General features: G+C 46.0%; 1 protein-coding gene across 4 annotated transcripts in view; it reads right to left on the bottom strand.

The window, feature by feature from the left end:
- Positions 1-506: 506 nt before the first annotated feature.
- RFX4 (regulatory factor X4) overlaps positions 507-18,584 on the bottom strand; it is a 167,457-nt gene continuing 149,379 nt past the window's right edge. For all 4 annotated transcript variants that reach the window (XM_045465598.1, XM_045465597.1, XM_045465599.1 and 1 more), the window contains 3 exons: positions 12,731-12,893; positions 10,502-10,640; positions 507-2,099 (listed from right to left, as the gene is read on the bottom strand). In XM_045465598.1, the coding sequence (XP_045321554.1) occupies positions 1,827-2,099; positions 10,502-10,640; positions 12,731-12,893 (575 nt within the window). In that variant the 3' untranslated portion in view covers positions 507-1,826. The remainder of the gene's footprint in view (positions 2,100-10,501; positions 10,641-12,730; positions 12,894-18,584) is intronic.

Genomic DNA, 18,584 nt, shown 5'->3' with positions numbered 1-18,584 from the left:
GTTCCAGAAGTTTATTAGTATTTAAAGCACTGCACTTCAAGTATCTTTACACCCACAGATCATTAAAGCATAATGAACTAAGGACCAGGGGACCTCTTAATGATGCTGGTATTGAAGAATAATATTCCCTGTAAGAGCTAAAAGGTTCCTGTCCTTTGCTGATGCTAGCCATTGTGCAAACTTAAGACAAATCCTTGTATGTAGAACTGGTCCCTTATAGACCTCAACTAGGCTGTAGATACTAAATCATTCAAGGACTGGATGTGTGGCCTATCCAAATTTTAATGATTGCTTTATGACAAGACGATGGGAGAAGTGGGTAAGAACAACCAAATAAGACCACTTAAGTTTTGTTTTGCCTATTTACACCCTGAGTATTCAGAATGCTATCTCTCTCCCTCTGTCTCTCTCTCTCTGTCTCTCTCTCTCTCTCTCTCACACACACACACACACACACACAGACACAGAAGTCATGTCAAATGCAGAATGAAAATGAAGAAAGCAGGTCATTTCAATACTTTTTATTTGAGTGTGAAACCATTCATATCTTGCACAACTGTACAGAAAAAACTATTTCCATTTTAGCTGTAGACATGATTATCACACTGAGTGGTGTGATCAAAGATTTTATTTACAGAACAACTGCTGAAACATCCGATGTCATATCTCCATTTATTTCTTACCCATAGGGTAATAGGTCCACCATAATTGCTTGGTGCATTTTATAATACAGAAAGAAAACCTATGTTAATCTCTAACAAACCTCACAAATTGCTACCAATCTGACAGAAAAATGCCTACGAAAAAAGTTTCCGAAAGTACAATACATTTTTATTTCCACACATACACAGTATAGTATAGGCTCAAAGGCACAGCTTTGAAAAAATTTTTTTTCTATCAAAGTGTCGGAAATTATTACGGTCTTATGAAGGAACCACGAAAGTCATTTTCACGCTTGGTGCTTGGTAAGTTAATGTTTGGTCCATCTGGTTTCACAGAGTTAATACAGCAGAGCTGAGTGTGATACTCAATACCATACATCCACATTCTCACAGAATTTTAAAAGCCCCTCTCCTGCCTTTTGCTGACACTAGCCATTGTGCAAATTTAGGACAAATACTTGTATGTAGAAGAACCGGTCCCCTACAAACCTCAATCAACTTAAGGCATACAGAACAGGCCTCTTCCTTCCCTCTAGACAGTGCTTACATTCCAAGACAATGCAGGTACTGTGAATAACATGAGTGTAATAACAGGGGATCTAGAGTCTTCCAGACACCAGCATTTAGCCCCGGTGTTCCAGGAAGCAGTGACGGCACCACCAGGAAGAAGGGATGCGTAGAACATACCTGAGGGCTGTTCATTGTATAGTAAGATGACAGATGGCAAGGTGAATGCTCTTGGTAAATTATGTGCCCATCCAAGAACACAAACCAGACTCTGTCTCTAGTATCCATCAAGACTAATGAGCTTTTGTCAACAGGAAAATAAGTAGCTTACAGGGAGTGTTTGCCAACACAAAGCAAAGTCGTGGAACAGAGGGAAAAGGCACAGATTGGCCTGCCCAAAATAGTGCTCTATAGAAACAGTCAAGTCTGGCTTGGCTACAGGAACCCAATCTCACTGACTTTTAGTGAGTCCTGTTTCTGAACTAAAGTTTATTCATCCCACACTGAATCCCAGACTCACATTCATTAGGAAAATGGACACTTAGGAATAGTCCACGAGTTATGATGTGTAGAGATAAAGTCTTCTGGGGGTGGGTTGTTGGGTTTATTATTAATAATAATTATTAATATTAAATATGGATTCCTGTGATAGCATAGTCATTTAGCCCATCCTGTGGAGGCCTCTCCGTTGATGTAAGCAAAGCCAGGAAAGTGTTGCATGTGCTCGTACTCAGAATTCCTGCGCGTGGTCAGGGGTGTATACATGTCACTAGAGTTTCCGTACCTTGTGGAATGCACAGACGGGCTTGTGTAGCACGTGTTGGCTGTGGGCACCTCTGGCCATCGGGGGGTGACTGGGGTAGGATGCAGTCTGGGAGTACTGCTCATCAAACAGGGTTCCATCCGGGAAGTGGGGCTATTGAAAGGGTACTTGTTGAGGGGAAAGAAATTCCACAAAGTTAAAATTAGCTTGGAAGTTGCATATACACAATATGGGTCATATTTACAAGTTAAGTTAAATTTCTTAAGATGCTATTAATTGAAGTAATCAGTGAACTCCTGAAAGATGGAACCTTGGTCTAGGAAGTAACCAACAGGAAAAAGGCAAAGGACTTCAAATCGAGAGTAGGGCTGGTGTTCCCTCAAGTAGTAATATTGATTTTGTGCTCTTAATGTGGAATATTTGGGGAAGTCAAATCCAAAAGAAGGAACAGCCGCACTGGGAATGGGGGGGGGGGAGAGGGAGGGAGGAAGGGGGAGAGAGAGGGAGAGGGAAAGAGAGAGAGGGAGTGAGAGAGAGAGAGAGAGAAACAAGTAACAGCATGTCCAAATAGATATGGATATATGGATGTATGGTTGTGAATTTTACCATTAGTTATGGAGATGTGCTAGGTCCCACTCCATCAACCCAAGAGAACAACACTACCAAGTAAACCACAGTGACATTATTAAAAATAGCATTTTACAGTTGAATTCAATTATGAACTGCAGCCTAAAAGCAGGCATTTGAAGAGGAAGCAAGCCAACAGCTTCAAAGGTTATTATTAGTGCCTATCATTTAGAGAACATCTCTCTTTTGGGTTCACATTCACTGAAGTTCTGAACGATGCACAAGTAGGAAATGGTAAATTGTTGGGCTTGGTGTGAGTGTGGAGGAAGGAGTCCAGATAAGCCAATTGAGAGGGGATGGGAGGGGTGCTTTTGTATAGGACAGAGGAGGGGAAGCAGTTCTAGAAAGAATTAGGAATAAGAGAAGTGCCTCTGAAGTGCTTCTTCTTCTACATTCTTCTCTGTTTCCAAGACAGCTATGCAAATAAGCCCCTTTTAGTGCAATCACAGGGGAGGAAGGGGAGGAGCTCTGGGCTCTCTTTGAGAGCTCCCGGTTTGCCCGCCAGGCCAGTCGACACAAAGATTTCCTCGCTGGGCTACGTTAGGGCCACCCCAACCAGGACAGGAGCCAGTCAAAAAGGATGGCAAGGGCAGCGAGTAGGGGAGAGAGTGTGTGTGAATGTATGAATTCTTCTGCTCCCCATCTGTCTTCCCTGACAGTTGGAGAGTGGAGCCCCGAGGGATTAGGTGGGAGGCTGCCTCCTGTGAGGGAGACAGACAGGCTGAAGCCTAGACAGCTGAGAGAAGGGGTGATGACAACAATGGCTGTTCCCCATAGTCGAGGGGGCCAAAGGGAACCATTCTGCCTTTGACTAGGCGCCGGAAGGAAGCAGGGGAAGGCTGTTAGGCCCAAAGCAGGCAAAGAGAAACAGGTATTCATAGGTCAAGAAAGAGGGCTCCAACTTCTAGTAGCCAGGACTCTCTCTTACACGGGACGGCATGCCTTACACAGAAACGGCAGCCACTTCACAGTGGAAAGAACAGATAGGAAGGAGGCAGAGAAGCGTGCAGGTGGTGTCTGGGAACTCAAGGGAGAAGGTACCCAGGGTGGTTGCCAAGGAGACTGTGGACAGCATACCAAGGCTTTCATATCCCCAAATCCGATCAAAGATGCTTAAGTGCATCCATGTGCCCATTATGGGAATCTACAGAATGCTGTTCGTATGGCAGCCATGGTGAACCCTCAGGCCTGAGACCATCGTAGGATTTGGCCCTGTCCAAGAAGACAAGATCCCAGGTATCAAACAGCTAACGTTGAGAAATGTTACTATAAGACAGTCTCTAATGTTTTTCCAAAAGATTGCTCCCCCTCCTGATAGACTCTCAGGTAAGCTCCCTGCACACGTCCCCTCACCTCATAGTGCTCTCCCTGGCACAGAGGCCTCCTCTCCCATCCTATGGCGGGCCAAGATGGTTCCCCTCTCAGAGAATTTGTCCTACCTGTTCCCTCTGCCTAGAACACTTGTTTCCCACCCCTACCCCCACGCTCCTTGCATGCCTGCCTTTTCATCCTTCTTCAGGTCTCCGCTCAAATGTCACCTCCTCAGAGACTTTTCTGGACATCCTATCTCAAGAAGCTAAATGCTCCACCCTCTGCCTCTCCGGTCAGGAGCTCACCATCCTGCTTATTAGCTGTCCGTTTCCACTGGCTTCTATTCATAAGCTCCTGGCATGGCTTTGTCATGTTCACTACCATATTCCCCGATATCTGGAATGATGCCTGGCATGCCAGTCACTCTCTGGTGACTGAACACCAGGGTGTCACCCCTAGACAGAAGCTTAGCGATCACATAATTCAACCTTGTGAATCTACATGAGAAAACCAGGACTCGTGAGGTGAAGCATCCTCACTGCCCACAGTCACTGCAGGCTAGCACGAGGGCTGGCATAAAACCCAGTGCTGGGGTAGCATTTTCCCCCACATCGCTCTGGTGCAAACTGGGCATAACCTGCCACGGCGGAATCACACAAGAGAGGAAGACACCCTATTATACTTTAATGTCTTTGTTTCTCTTTCTTGAAGCTCCCTCCTCCCCTACACAGCACAGGGTCTTACAGGCCCTGACCAGGCCTCATCTCGCCGGTATGGACAGAGCCTCACTTGCCTTGGCCAGTGTAGGTAAAAATGTCACAGTAGGGACTTGGAGCCTCTTTCTCATAGAACCCCAGAGAGTGTGGCTTTTGTGCCTAATCGAGGACCCTAGATGCAGCTGTGCCCAGGGGTTGTGTCACAGACTCAAAAGAGTAATTGCCTGGAAATGAGACTGGCTCAAAATATCCCTAATGGGACAATAAAATCCTGTTACCACAGAATCCAGCATGGAAAAATCTGTCCCGTTAGGTCAGCTAATTGCAAATGAGTCAGTGACTCGTTTTCCCTGTGGTGAAGAGACCATTGAAAGACGAGAGGCTGAAGTGCCCGCTGCCTCAGCCTAGTGATTAACGCCACCAATGAAGCTTCTATTTAGCATGGTGGGAGCGGCTGAGGCTGGCCTGTGGCACCAGCCTCACCTTTCACACTTTACATCCGGTTTCATGCAGGGTGCTTAAGCATGCTGGGCACAAACTCTGGGGTCCAGGGAGCTCTGCGCAGAATAAAGGCGCTTTTTGTTGAGGGCCCATAACAGGAAGTTACCATTTTCTGGGTTAAATCACATGCTATTGCTACTGATGTTAAACTGGAGATAAGTCCCCAGTTCCCACCCTTCAAAGAGGTGTGTGAGGGGGTACTTGTGGGCACATGTGTGTGTGTGTGTGTGTGTGTGTGTGTGTGTCTGTGTGTGTGCGCGTGCGCATGAGTAGTCAAAGGTTCTGTCAGATGGCCATCTCAGCTGTGATGGACTCTGGGCCTCTCTAGAATCATGAGGAAGTTCTATTTTGAGAAACAACTCCCCACACCAAAGCTGACTCTCCTGCACTTGGAGAGGGGAAGAATAAGCCCTTTATCCCTGACCCTCACCAAACGGACTGCTACTTGAGCAAGGGGTGAAAGGTGGCCCAGTCAGGAGCGCAAACTGTTTTCCTATGAAAGGCGGCTCTCACACCGCACCAAAGTTCTGCCAGTGGGCCTGCCCCCAGGCAGGCTTCCTCTTAGCCTCTTCTGTAGGAGGATATAGCTCCCCCCAAATATTCGCTGGACAGTTCACATCCATTGAGCTTTTAGGGGTTGGACTGAGTTAATGCACATGAAACTCTTAGAATTCCCACATATAGTAAGTTTTCAAAATGTGTTAGCTATTACTAATATTCTTCTTCTTTGCTTCATAGGATCATGGTCCATTAATAACAGGAAAAGCCTTCACGGCCGACCATCTCGTCCTACCTCTCATTTCACAGATGAGGAAACTGAAGTCAAGAGAGGGGGAAATGATCTGCTTGAGGGCACACAGCAGCTTAGTACCAGAGCAAGGATCCATTCATTCATTCATTTCATTAACAAGTATTTAACTGAGTACCTACTAGCTAGTATAGCAAGAGACATAGATACCATGCAAAACATAACAACTGTGGTGTTATGAAAGATAATAATAATAATAATAATAAACACAAATAGTGTTGACTATGAGCCAGGCCCTGTTCTAACCTTTATCAACTTACTTAACCCTCACAACCCTAAGAAATATGTACTATAATTCTCCCCATTTTTTCGATAAGGAAATTGAAGCACAGAGCTAATTAGAGGCAAAGCGGGGATTTGAACCCAGGAAGCTTGGCTCTGTAGTCACAGATCTTATACCACTACGGTTGATTGATTTTTGTCCCCTTTGGCTCAAGATGCTATCCCAAAGTGGAACACCCTAAGCAAACTGGCCCTGGGCTGTGCTGGGCCACCAGAGATTCGGTGAAGAGTTACATGACTGGCTGGCAAGGTCGGGCCTTGGCCATACAGATGAGGAACAAAGAAAAGCTTTCTAGTCTACTGTACATGGGTTTCTAGCCATCGTTGATGAAATGGCTTTTGAGCTCAGGGACCCAATTCACATTCACGGCTGCTGACAGGGTAGAAGTTGCACAAACGCATGCTGAATGAGGCTCAGAAATATTTTGTAGCCGTGTATTTGGTCTGGCTTGTTTTCTCTTTTTGGTCGAGCATAAGAAGGGGCACCTGGGAAGGGGCAGCTGAGACCATCCCTTCCTTGTTCACTTAGTTTGATGGGAGCAAGTGTAGCGTAGTTGCAAGAAGGGTGTTTTTCTGAAATAATTCAAGCCTTACACCTCCTTCACCTGGACTCACTAATGCAGAAATTACTAGAATTCAAGCAGGACTGGCGGTTTACCTTTGTTGTTACCCAGGAGGAAAGCATGTGTTGTGCAAATAAATAGTATAAATAAGAGCACACACATACTCTGTTACAACAACCAAAGGACTTCAGATTATTTTGAGCTTATAAATGCTGGGGCGCATGGAATCACTGCACTTCACAGATGTGTTGTATCCGTCTTTAAGACAGGTATTTATTCGCAGAAGTTAGTTTCAGTTACTCTTGTGCTGATGACTGCTTGGGATTCCTTAACCAATATTCTATAACTGTGGTCTTCCTTCAATTCAGACTCATCTTTTTCCCCAGTGAGTCTGGCACAATGAAGTGTGATATTCACTACTCAGGACTGGAATAGCTTGAACTCCGCTCTGGAAAGCTAAAGAAACTAATTAGCCCTGCAGTGGATTTTTCCCCTCTCTGTTCAACATTAAACCAGGGTACCACAAGAGGAAAGAAAGTGAGTCTAGGGTATGTGATTCTTCTTTTGGGTAACTTGAAACTGACTGAGAACAGTTAGAGTAACTTCTTGAATTTGCGTCCTACCCTCCAAACCATACTGGGTGCAGTGTTCATTGCCCCGGGCTTGGGGTTCAAAGCTGGAGAATTTGCATGGGAGTCTGCTTTGCTACTTACTGGATACATAGGCTGGGGCAAATTACGTTATGAGACTGTTTCCTCCTTTTTAAAAACTAGAGGAAAATGCCTTCTTCCTGAGGTTGCTATGAGAATTGAGTCCGTGTATTTGAAAGTGCCTAAAACAGAGCTTGATGCATAAATGTTAGTGAAAAACAAAGCAAAGGATTCTTTGTCTTTAGACACCCTACCTTCTCCAGGAGCACTATCCCCCACCCCCATCAACCTGGGTAGAGAGGTGATGTAAATAACTTCTCACCCTGCTGTATAAATGGAGGCCAAGGCACAACCCTTTAAGCATAGAGTGTGAATGCATGGTGGGGTCAGCAGTTGTCAAAAGACCTTGTTGAAAGGCCACTGTGTGTGTGTGGGGGGGGGGGGGGAGGGGCGCTGAAAAGGCTGACTGACCCTGTCACCTCTTCCTCCATGGACTTTCAATTAGTCCTTGGCCCTTCGATTAAGAATTGCTATCAAATGATAGTGCTCCATTCGGGGACTGTTGTGGCTTCCAGAGCAGAGGCTGCAAGACCTATCTTTGATCACCAGGGACCACATGGGCCTTTAGGAGACCCTGGTTTCTTTTCGTGGCAATGTCTTTAAAAATAGCACCTCAGGGACACCTGGGTAGCTCAGTCAGTTAAACGTCTGACTCTTGATTTTGGCTCAGGTCATGATCTCATGATTCATGAGATCGAGCCCCACATTGGGCTCTGCACTGACAGCACAGAACCTGCTTGGGATTCATTCTCTCTCTCTCTCTCTCTCTCTCTTTCTCGCTCTCGCTCTCGCTCTCTCTCTTCCCCCCTTTCTCTGTCCCTCCCCTGCTCACATACTCTCCCTTTCAAAATAGATAAACATTAAAACAAATAAAAATAAAAATATCACCCCAGAAATTTCATGAGGATGGACAAGGGAGGGAAGAAAGAGGGAACACAATGCCTGTGGCCTGGAACTTCATCTTGATCTCGCCACTGCTGCTTAGATGACGGTCTCCTACTGGAACATAAGTTCTCCAAGAGCAGGCCTACTTCTGTCCCCTTCTCCACTATTATCAGAGGCTAGAGTGTGCTTGCCACGCAGTCAGCACCCAAGCATCATTCAAGAGTAAATGAATGAATGAGTGAACGTATGAATGAATGCATGCATGATCGGCTTACACTGTTAGGCGTGACCCAGGCTCTGGCAGCAGCTCTGAGTCATTTTGCAGATCACAGTGAGGAGCACAGACTCTGCTCCCGAGGGAAGCAGTACCTAAGGATCTGGCTTCTCTGTGTGACGCAGTTGGAGACCTATAATGAATGCCCCAGGTGATGGTTTAGTGGAATCAACTTCTCGGCTTGTTTGGGGATTATACCGGGGCTCCCCTTGGTACTGCAGATGGAAATCAAAACAGACGCTTGTTTGCCCCGAGTGCCATGTATTGTGGATACACTCTCCTCAGTGCCTTCCCTGAGAGGCCCATCCGTGTGCTGACAGCTGATGCAATCGTGGCCTCCACCCTCTCTCAAGTCCTGCTATCTCTATTCTAGACGTCTGCAAGTGCTTTGCAGCAGAGCTCCCTGCCTCCATTGGGCACCTTTCCGGTTTATCCTGAGTGCCCTCCTCAAGCAGAGCTCTCGGCTTACCTCCCGGGCTCCCACCCCACCAGCGGGATGGAGTGAATGTCCTCTGCACTCCTTTGTTTGTGTTGCCTCACTTCCTGTCTCCTCATCTGTTCAAGACACCCTTAGTGAATGCCGACACAGGAGACGTGGCAGAGAGCCATGTGCAAGAGCTTGGACACACAGGGGTCACACTGCCTGGGTTCAAATCCTCAGGCAGGTGACACTCACTCCCTTTCTGCAAGGATTACCATGACGATGTGTAAAGTGCTCAGCACAGAGCCTGGGGTGTGAGGAGGGTCACCAACAGAGGCGCTGTACGAGTCTAGAGCAGTGGTATGTCATAAGGTCCTGGAAGAAGGAAGGGTTGGTGTCCTGAACAACAAGCAGAAGGTTGGAGAAGAAAGTCCCAGCCTGAGAGAACAATATCTGCGAATTGCACATGGGTTGGCAAGGCTGGAGCAAATGGTGGTGGGGTGGTTGGTAGGCCACAGAGGCAGGCAGAAGCCAGATGGTTACAAGTCATAGGAGGCATGCCAAGGAATTGAACTTGACTCTGAATGCGATGACATGAAAAGAAGGAGAGTGTTAATGGCCAGTCAAGTTTTTTTTCCGAAAGACTCCTCCAGCTACAGCATAGAGGATGGACCAGAAATGGTGCAAGTTTAGTGATACAGAAACCGATGGGAAGAATTTTGCCACAGTCTAGGTGAGACCTGAGCGAAGGCAAGGACAGTGGGGGCATTCAGAGACCTTGAGGATGTAGAATTGAATAGAACTGGTGACCGGCTGCCTTTGAGGCCAGAGCAACAGGAAGTGCCCGAGACAAGTAGAGGACCCAACGCTGACATTATAGGTACAACCACAATTTCCATTCACCACAGGCTGCAGGGAGTTGATATGGTTTGTTAGACAAGGGAAGAGCCAAAGGAAATGTGTGGCCTGAGAACAATCTGATAAACGGCCCATTTTAGGAGGATTCTTCTGGTGAGGTTGTACGTGTGGACTAGACTGGAAAGGAACAGACGTGAGACCCGGGGACTAGTTACAATGACACTGAGGTAACAGTCCTGACAGGACTCGATGAGGGCCAGCACCGGGAGGATGGGAGACAAAAGATCCCATGTGAGGGGGGCTGCCTGAGAAAGGGCAGCAGACATCGCGGCTGACCGGATTCTGGGATTAGAGAGGCCAAAGTGAGGGTGGAACCAAAGACCGCTGGTGCGCACCCACGTGCGTGAGAGAGAGTGGAGATGACTGCTGGCTGAGCACCCACTGTGGGCAGTTGCTGAAGGATGGGGGTGCCCCTTAGGAGAAGACCATCCTCTCCTTGGTGACACCCAGGCTGCACACAGTATCCAGAAGGTACTAATTAACTATGTTAAGTTGACTAGACCGGCCACCAAGCATACCAAGGCCTGGACAAAGAAGCAGGCCGCCCACTCACCTGTGCAGAGCTCCTGTGGTAAGGGGAGTAGTGCAGCGGTCCAGAGATGGCTGTGTCGTGGGGGAGGGCCGGGTACTGGCTCTGCATTGGGGGAGGATGCTGGTTGCCATAGCTCCCATAGTTATAGCTCCCCGTGTACCTAAACCGCAGTAAAAGCACATTGAATATTGTGAGTCACCACAGAAGGGACAGCAAGTCACTTTGACACCTTTAAAAATCAACCTCATCTTTTCTTTCTCTTTTAGCTCTTCTTTCTCATTTTCCATTTTACTCCTCCTTTTTGGTTTTTACCATCTCCAACCCTGCTGTGGCGAGTTTAAACTCCCAAGTTGATTTTCCTTCTCTCCCTCCCAGCACACCTCCCTTACCACCCAGAGAGCGCTTAGGGAATGAAAAGCCAGCTCTGAGCAAAACATAATTAGTGATGGAAACCTCTACTCCTCCTCTGTGGAAAAGCCCGAAGTCAAACAGGAAAGAAAGAAGACATTACTTTGGGATTTATGTTTTGTATTGTTCAGGCCTTTGCTTGCCTGTGAGGGGGAAGGATGTCGTGTGTTATGAGGAGCTCTCTCCAGCGGGGAAACACCGTGGCACGGTCAGCCAGCTCTCAAAGACTCCCGTGCTGAGCCTGGCTCCATCACTTGCCAGCTGTAGGAACATGGGCTACCCACAGCCTTGTTCCTCACATTTGTAAAAACGCTGCCCCTCGTTATTCTGGGGGTTCACGTATGTGAAGACAATCTATACAATAGAAATTCCTGTAAAACATGGGATATTCTTATCACTGTTCTCAACATCTTTACAGCAAAAATGCTGACATAAGACCGTGTGGGTGTCTATTCTGCCACTGCTCCAGAATCAGAAAGCTTCCTGAAACAGTTTTCAAAGTCTATTCTAAATGTGTGGGAAGATACTCTAAGAGAAGTAAACTCTGAGAAAATAACAGCTGCCCTATTCACTGGTCAAGGGCACCTGAACCCAGGCCAACAGCCAGGCCCGTGTCCAGCCTCGGGGTTGTCACCTGGCTGCGTGATGCTGGGCCACTGTGTGGAGGAAACCTGAGAGGGCCTCTTCCTGTGGTCTGCTGGTCAGCACCCACATGGCAGAGTCTTACATTCTTCAGCATAAGGGCCCTTTTTTTTTTTTTTTTTTAAACGTTTATTTATTTTTGGGACAGAGAGAGACAGAGCATGAACGGGGGAGGGGCAGAGAGAGAGGGAGACACAGAATCGGAAACAGGCTCCAGGCTCTGAGCCATCAGCCCAGAGAAGGGCCCTTTTTTTTAACGTCATAAGTGGTTTTCAGATTGCTGCACGTTAGACATTATGAGATTAGTGTCTTTTAATGAAGACAATGCATGATGGCAAGAAGCTACTATGATTCAGGTAACACTTTTAATTTTTTTTTTTTTAACGCTTATTTATTTTTGAGACAGAGAGAGACAGAGCATGAGTGGGGAGGGTGAGAGAGAGAGAAAGACACAGAATCCGAAACAGGCTCCAGGCTCCGAGCTGTCAGCCCAGAGCCCGACGCGGGGCTCGAACTCACAGACCGCAAGATCATGACCTGAGCCGAAGTCGGACGCCCAACCGACTGAGCCACCCAGGCGCCCCCAGGTAACACTTTTAAATGGATTTGCAGTTTATTCTTCACAGCAACACCACCACATGGATTTGGGAGAAAATGAGCAAAACAAAGGATTTCTTTCTTTGTGGCACAAAGCACCGTTGGAACCCACAGGGATTCCTGAACCCTGTTAATAAGTGCTACCCTCCAGGGACCTTCAGCCCTCGGGTGGGGAAGTCCTCCTCTAATCCAGTCCTAGGAGACCTGGACCCCGCCATGAAACTTTCCCACCCCGGGGGAACTGCTGGAAGGGAGTTCTCTGCTGAGGCTCTAAAGCAGAAAAGAAGGAAGAACACAGGCTCTCGAGTCAGACAGATGCTCAGCCTGGGCCCTGCATTTACCAGCTGTGTGACCCTATGCAACAGAACTTGAACAAGTCTCAGTTTCCTCATCTGTGAAATGGGCTCCCTAATGCCCACCTCTCTGGCCTTGTGGGGACCGCAAGAGACGGTTCTCCGCAGTACCCTACAGTGCCGAGCGCACTGCCATCTTTGCAACGGGCACCATTCTTCCTGCCCTTTGAGAAAACAGCTGCAAGTGAACCCTGCTGTTTAAAACCAAATGTAAAAGTATGGTGGCATGCATTCCAGGAAGGTCACCTACCCGTGCTCCTCTCTGTGCGGATAAACTGGTATCCGGTGTGTGACGGAGGAAGAAGGCACATGAGTACTCCTCATGCAGGGCAGCTGCTGGGAGTTTTCAGCTGGGGACCCTGCTGCCGTTGTCACCGTATAGGTCAGAGACCACGTGTATGACTGCATTGCTCCTGCAGAGACAAATTAAGATGCATAAATCACTAACACAGTTCTTCCATGCCCCATTCTTAGAACACTTTAGTGGCCTCCCACGCTCTTTAAGCTGAATGTCAAAATCTTTACAAAGCGTGTGTCTCAGTCCTTGCTGACCTCACAAGAAGCATCCCCCACCTCTGTCTTTGTTCTCTGATCCAGACACAAGATCTTTCTTTCATTTTTTTCTGGAGAACCACAATTCCCAGCACCCCGGGGCCTTTGCACATGCTGTTACTGCTGTCTGAAACCTCATTCTTCCCTTAGTACCCCCTGTGTCTTAATCCCAGACTAAGTCAGATCCCCTACTGCACTATAGTCCTTCATGGTGCCTACCACAATTTGTAATCTTACACCCATTAATGAATGTGATTGATTTAATGCCATCCTCCCTCCTCCAGACTAGAAGCCCTATGAGGGTAGGTGCCTTGTCTGCTTTGTCCACTATTGGATTCCCAGTGCTTACTAGTGCAGAGCCTGGTGACCAAAAATTTTTCAATAAAAACTTTAAAAGGAAGAAAAGGGAAAGGAAAGGTAGAAAGAGAAAGAGGGAGGGAAGGAGAGAGGACAAAAGCTCAGGGAGGCACAGCCGAGTAACTTCTCAATGCTCAACTAAACAGGTGCTGGGGAGCCAACAAACCACTCTAAGCAGCCCTAAGTAGATTACTGGGCTCTGCCTACCCAGGTCTTTTTGAAGATTATTAGACAGTGACCTGAGCGGTGACCTATTCCATACATATTGCTAATTCCATTAATTTACTTTTTAACTGGATACCTTGAAAATGCTGGGGATTGGGAAGAGAAACTGACAAAATGCAAAACCCTCAAGGTGCTTAAGACTTTTATGAGATGGTTAGAATATAAAGATGGTAATTTAAGAAATCACTAAGTGATATACTCATCGATTTCTGATAAATTTGAGAATGTTGATATAGTGGAAATAATTAAGCCTATTTTAGGAGGTGGAGGGAAGACCATTCAACACCCCGTTGCAGACGCAGGAAAACTGAAGAATTGGTTAAGGGAAACCATTCTTAAGTGAAGTAAAACATGGTGCTCCGTTTCTGTGTTTTCTGCAGCAGATCTTTTCTATCTCAGCATTCCTGGGGGAAGATAGAAGAGCGGTTCTTGTTAAAAACTGCAGTCCCTTCCATCCCAAGGACTTTGCAGATGGCACGTGAGTAGCTGCACTGGCATGGAGCAGGTGGAAGAAAGAGTTGGTGGGCCACACTATGCCAATTACATGGCAGAAATTCAGTGAGCGATGCTCTGAAAGGTGTGTGAAAATGCAATCCTACTTTGAACACAGCTGTTTATTATTAAAAGAACTCTGTATTGAACTCTTTCTTAAATTGGGAGAATCCTTTGGAATGCAAGTAATGCCCTTTTTTTTTTTTTAACGAAGTGACAAAGGTTCATTCCAAGAACATGAAAAAGGGACACTACTTATTGAGCATTTAATAAAGCCCAGGGGCGCCTGGGTGGCGCAGTCGGTTGAGCGTCCGACTTCAGCCAGGTCACGATCTCGCGGTCTGTGAGTTCGAGCCCCGCGTCGGGCTCTGGGCTGATGGCTCAGAGCCTGGAGCCTGTTTCCGATTCTGTGTCTCCCTCTCTCTCTGCCCCTCCCCCGTTCATGCTCTGTCTCTCTCTGTCCCAAAAATAAATAAACGTTGAAAAAAAAAATAAAAAAAATAAAAAAATAAAGCCCAGGCACTGTGCTTAGTGCTTTACTGATAACCTTGAGATAAAGATCGTGCCTACTTCACACATGAGGAAACTGAAGGTTAAATCTGAAAGAACTTAAGGGAGTGCATAAGAATACAGAAGATTCAAGAAGATAATGTGAACGGGGGAGTCAAGGAAGAAATTAAAATTGGAGCAAAAAGTGCAACAAGGAACGAGGCTAAACATGCATACTCTTCCTAGAGGCGGGGCTTAGACTTGGCACAGAGACCTTCCAGGAAACAATGCCACAAGGGAAACCTGACAGGTCAGGAGCCATAAGATAGTAGACAAACTGCTCAGGAGTAAACTGTCCTTAGAATTATGATCAAACAAGAATTTCTTTCAGATGCCCCCATAAAAGGCAACTGTGAACTGCTTAACGGTGTCCTCAGCAACACCCTTACAGTGGGCTCCAACCTTGATTCTCAGGACCCTTCCTTATGTCAACACTTCAGGCTAGTGGCATCTCACTCAAGTCCAGTTCAGAGAAATTTCAAATGTTAACTTGCACGAGGTCCCAGTGGGTGGGGCCGGTGGGGCTCTGAACTCCAGTCTGCCCCATGCTTTTATTCTCTCTACCATATTGCTTCTTCACTCTGGCTCCGAGTCCTGCTGAGCCTCTTATACTTTAGGAGGCTTTCTCTCATCAACTGCAAAGCAAGCATGAGAATACGTATCTTGCAGAAGTGTTTTCAGGGTTAACTGAGATGAGTCTGGGGCGTGGGAGGCTCTTAACGGTATTCATGCACTCCTCACAGTGAATTCAGGTATTCTTATAGAGACTTTCTTAGAGCAAACATTTCTATATGTCCCATTTCAGATGCCAGGGAAAAAAGACAAGTTTCTTGGGTCAGATTCTGTCACCAGGGATGAAAGGCTTGAATAGCAACAGAAATTCAGCTAATTACAGCAGACTTCTAAGTGTGTTTTTCCATAAAATCATAGGTGTTCTTATTCATCAGTATGGCTAAAAGTACCCCTTTTCCTGGTTTGCACATGTACATCATATACAAAAAGATAATGACTTCAGCAGGCTGTTAGGCATCATTTATGGTAACTGCAAGGAGACTGGAAAGAAAAAATTCCAAAATGATCATGCCCCAGATGATTGGATTATGCATGACTGCACTCCTCTGTATTTTGCACTTCATATGAAGTTATATTACTGTTATAATGTTTTAAAGTACCCTTTCTATTAAAACAGGTTATCTCTAGGTGGTGGGGTTGAGGAGGGCTTTAAAGCATTTCTTCACTTTGCTTATCTGTATTTTTCTATAACGAATGTGTATTGTCTCCATGAAAAGAAAAACATTATTAAAATATATTAAACAAGCTTGATAATTGGAGATGGAATTGGAGGGAGGTGGGAAGTATGGGAGAACAATGAACCAGCCACAGCAAGCAAGTAATTAACCCTTCAAGCCCCTGGGACCTCAGGAGAGCACCGCAAGGTCAGTGGGTATTTAAAGGAGGCAGCTCAGGAAGCCAAATGATTTTCTCTTTTTCCCCAAGCAGTAGGAAGACAGAGTGATAATAGCCATCACCTGAGAGAATGGAGTAGAAGTTACTTTTGTATGAGCTCCTGGAGCACAGCAACTGTTCCTTATTCATCTCTGTATCCCCAACAGAGGGTCTGCCAAAAAGTAGGTGTTCAGTAAATTTTTGTTTCATTGAATTTGTTGTTGGAGGAGTAAATGCTGCTAGAAATAGACGTTATCAAACAAAAAGCTAGTGGAACTCTTGGAAAAATGGGCTCCCGTGGTCTGGGAAACAAAACCCCTAAATGGCCGTGTGCCAGCAATCTAACAGACCCACTCAGGCAGGCTTAAGCAGATTAACACCTACTGGCTTGGGTGAGAAACCCTTTTTGCCTGGGGACCAGAAAAGAACACCCCTTGCATTCCCTTTCCTATCAGTGGGACCTCCAGTGAGAATTGCTGCTGCTGCTGCTGCTGCTTTTTTAAGGAAACTAATAAAAGGAAATGTGTGCAGTTCAGAGTTTTGCTTAATTTTTAAGACAATGCAAATGCTTTTTACTTATTGGCAAAACAATAACCTTCCCTAGTTGCCTAATTCCCCTTTCTCTTTTTCTCCATGACCTGTATGCCCACTCTTATTTCAAAGTCTGAGAATAGTGGAGAAAGCCCCCTGATCTCTAAGAATACGATAAAGATCCCCAAAGATCTGAGAATCCTATAAAGGTAAGTGTTGTCTGTGTTCTAGTCTTAAAACTGCAGGAGAAGAAGATTTTCTTTCCTTCCCATCCCCAACAAAAAGTTTTTCATTCCTGAGTTTTTGTTGTTGTTGTTTTCTTGGAGGGGGTTTTCAACTCAGGACAGGAAGGGTGCTTGAAACATAACAGGCAGTTGGTAATGACTTGTTGAATAAATGAAAGAATGAATGATAAACCATCCAACATAAACCAGACCTCATGCTATTTTCTTTTTATACACCGACTCACTGAATCTTCACAATAACCTCTTGAGATGGGAGGTATTACCTCTTTCTTTCAGGTGAGAAAACTGAGGCCTAAGACTTGCTCAGGAGAGTGGCAGAGTTGGGATTTGAACCCAGATGTGCCCAACTCCAGAGCCTTTCCAAAAACAACAGTCGCCTCTCACACTTGAACGTGCATTTGAATCATAGGAGATCTTGTTAAAATGCAGATTCTGGTTCAGTAGGTTGGGAGCTGAGCCAGCAATTCTGCATTTATAACAAATTTCTAAACGATGATAATGCTGTTGGTCTGTGGACCACACTTTGAGCAGCAAGGATCTATAAACCACCCACTGCCTCCGGTCACGCATGCTCCATGTTGAGGGCCATTAAAGATCAGAAGTTGTAAGGTTCTAGTACAGACTTGTGAAACTTCAGGCTACTTTCCAGTCTACCTGGCCATACCCTTCCTTCAGATCTTGGACTAAACCACTTGATCCTTTTCTCCACTAGGATTCTATGAACCATCACAGATGTTCAGGGTTTGATCTAACCTAAGCCTTTTGGTAGTACCTTCCTGAGAAATAAGCTCCTTTAAGTATGTCTGGATTCTGGAACTGCCTATACAGTAGCCACTAGACGTAGATGGCTATTTAAATTTAAGTTAATTAAAACAAGGGGCCCCTGGGTGGTTCAGTTGGTTAAGCTCTTTGTCTCAGAGCATGATCTCATGGTTTGTGGGTTTGAACCTCCGCATCAGGCTCTGTGCTGACAGCTCAGAGCTTAGAGCCTACTTCAGATTCTGTGTCTCCCTCTCTCTCAGCCCCTCCCCTGCTCGCTCTTGCTCTCTCTCTCTCTCTCTCTCTCAAAAATAAATAAACATTAAAAAAATTAAAACAAAATACAATTAAAAATTCAGTTCCTTCATTGCACTAGCTACATTGCAAGTGCTCAGTAGCCCCATGTGGTTAGTGTCTACTATTTTGAATAGCTCAGATTAACAAAAAAACAAAGTTGCCATCATCACAGAAAAATCTACTTGAACCGTGGGCTATCCATGGCTCTATCCCCCATTGGCTACCATCCATCCCTAAGGCAGTAGTACTTAAGGAGAATACTTGCTGGAGTTGAAAACCTCATCTGTTTGCGTTACACTTTATCAGTAGCTCCATGACCAGGAGCAGCAAATGGATCCGTTCCCAGAGACAGATGGGGATTCAAGATCTGGCTGCCACCTACCTCTGCAACTGCCCCCACTGCCACTCTCCCCTTATGTGTGTCCGTTAGTCAATCCTCACGACGCCAGGCTCTTCTCTGCCTCAGGCATGTGCACGTGCTGTTCCCCACTACCTGAAATGTTCTTTCCCTCTCCCCAAACTTTATGCGCTCTTTCTCATACTCCAGGTCTTGGATAAATGTCACCTCCTCAGGTGGGCCTTCTCTGACCATTTCGCAGCACACTATTATTCTCTTTATGACCACTTGAAATGGTTTATGTAGCTGGTTGT

The sequence above is a fragment of the Leopardus geoffroyi genome, chromosome B4 (assembly GCF_018350155.1).
Source record: "Leopardus geoffroyi isolate Oge1 chromosome B4, O.geoffroyi_Oge1_pat1.0, whole genome shotgun sequence".
Taxonomy (NCBI): domain Eukaryota; kingdom Metazoa; phylum Chordata; class Mammalia; order Carnivora; family Felidae; genus Leopardus; species Leopardus geoffroyi.
Note: the sequence above shows the minus strand (reverse complement) of the source record. Positions and strands in the feature narration are given on the sequence as shown.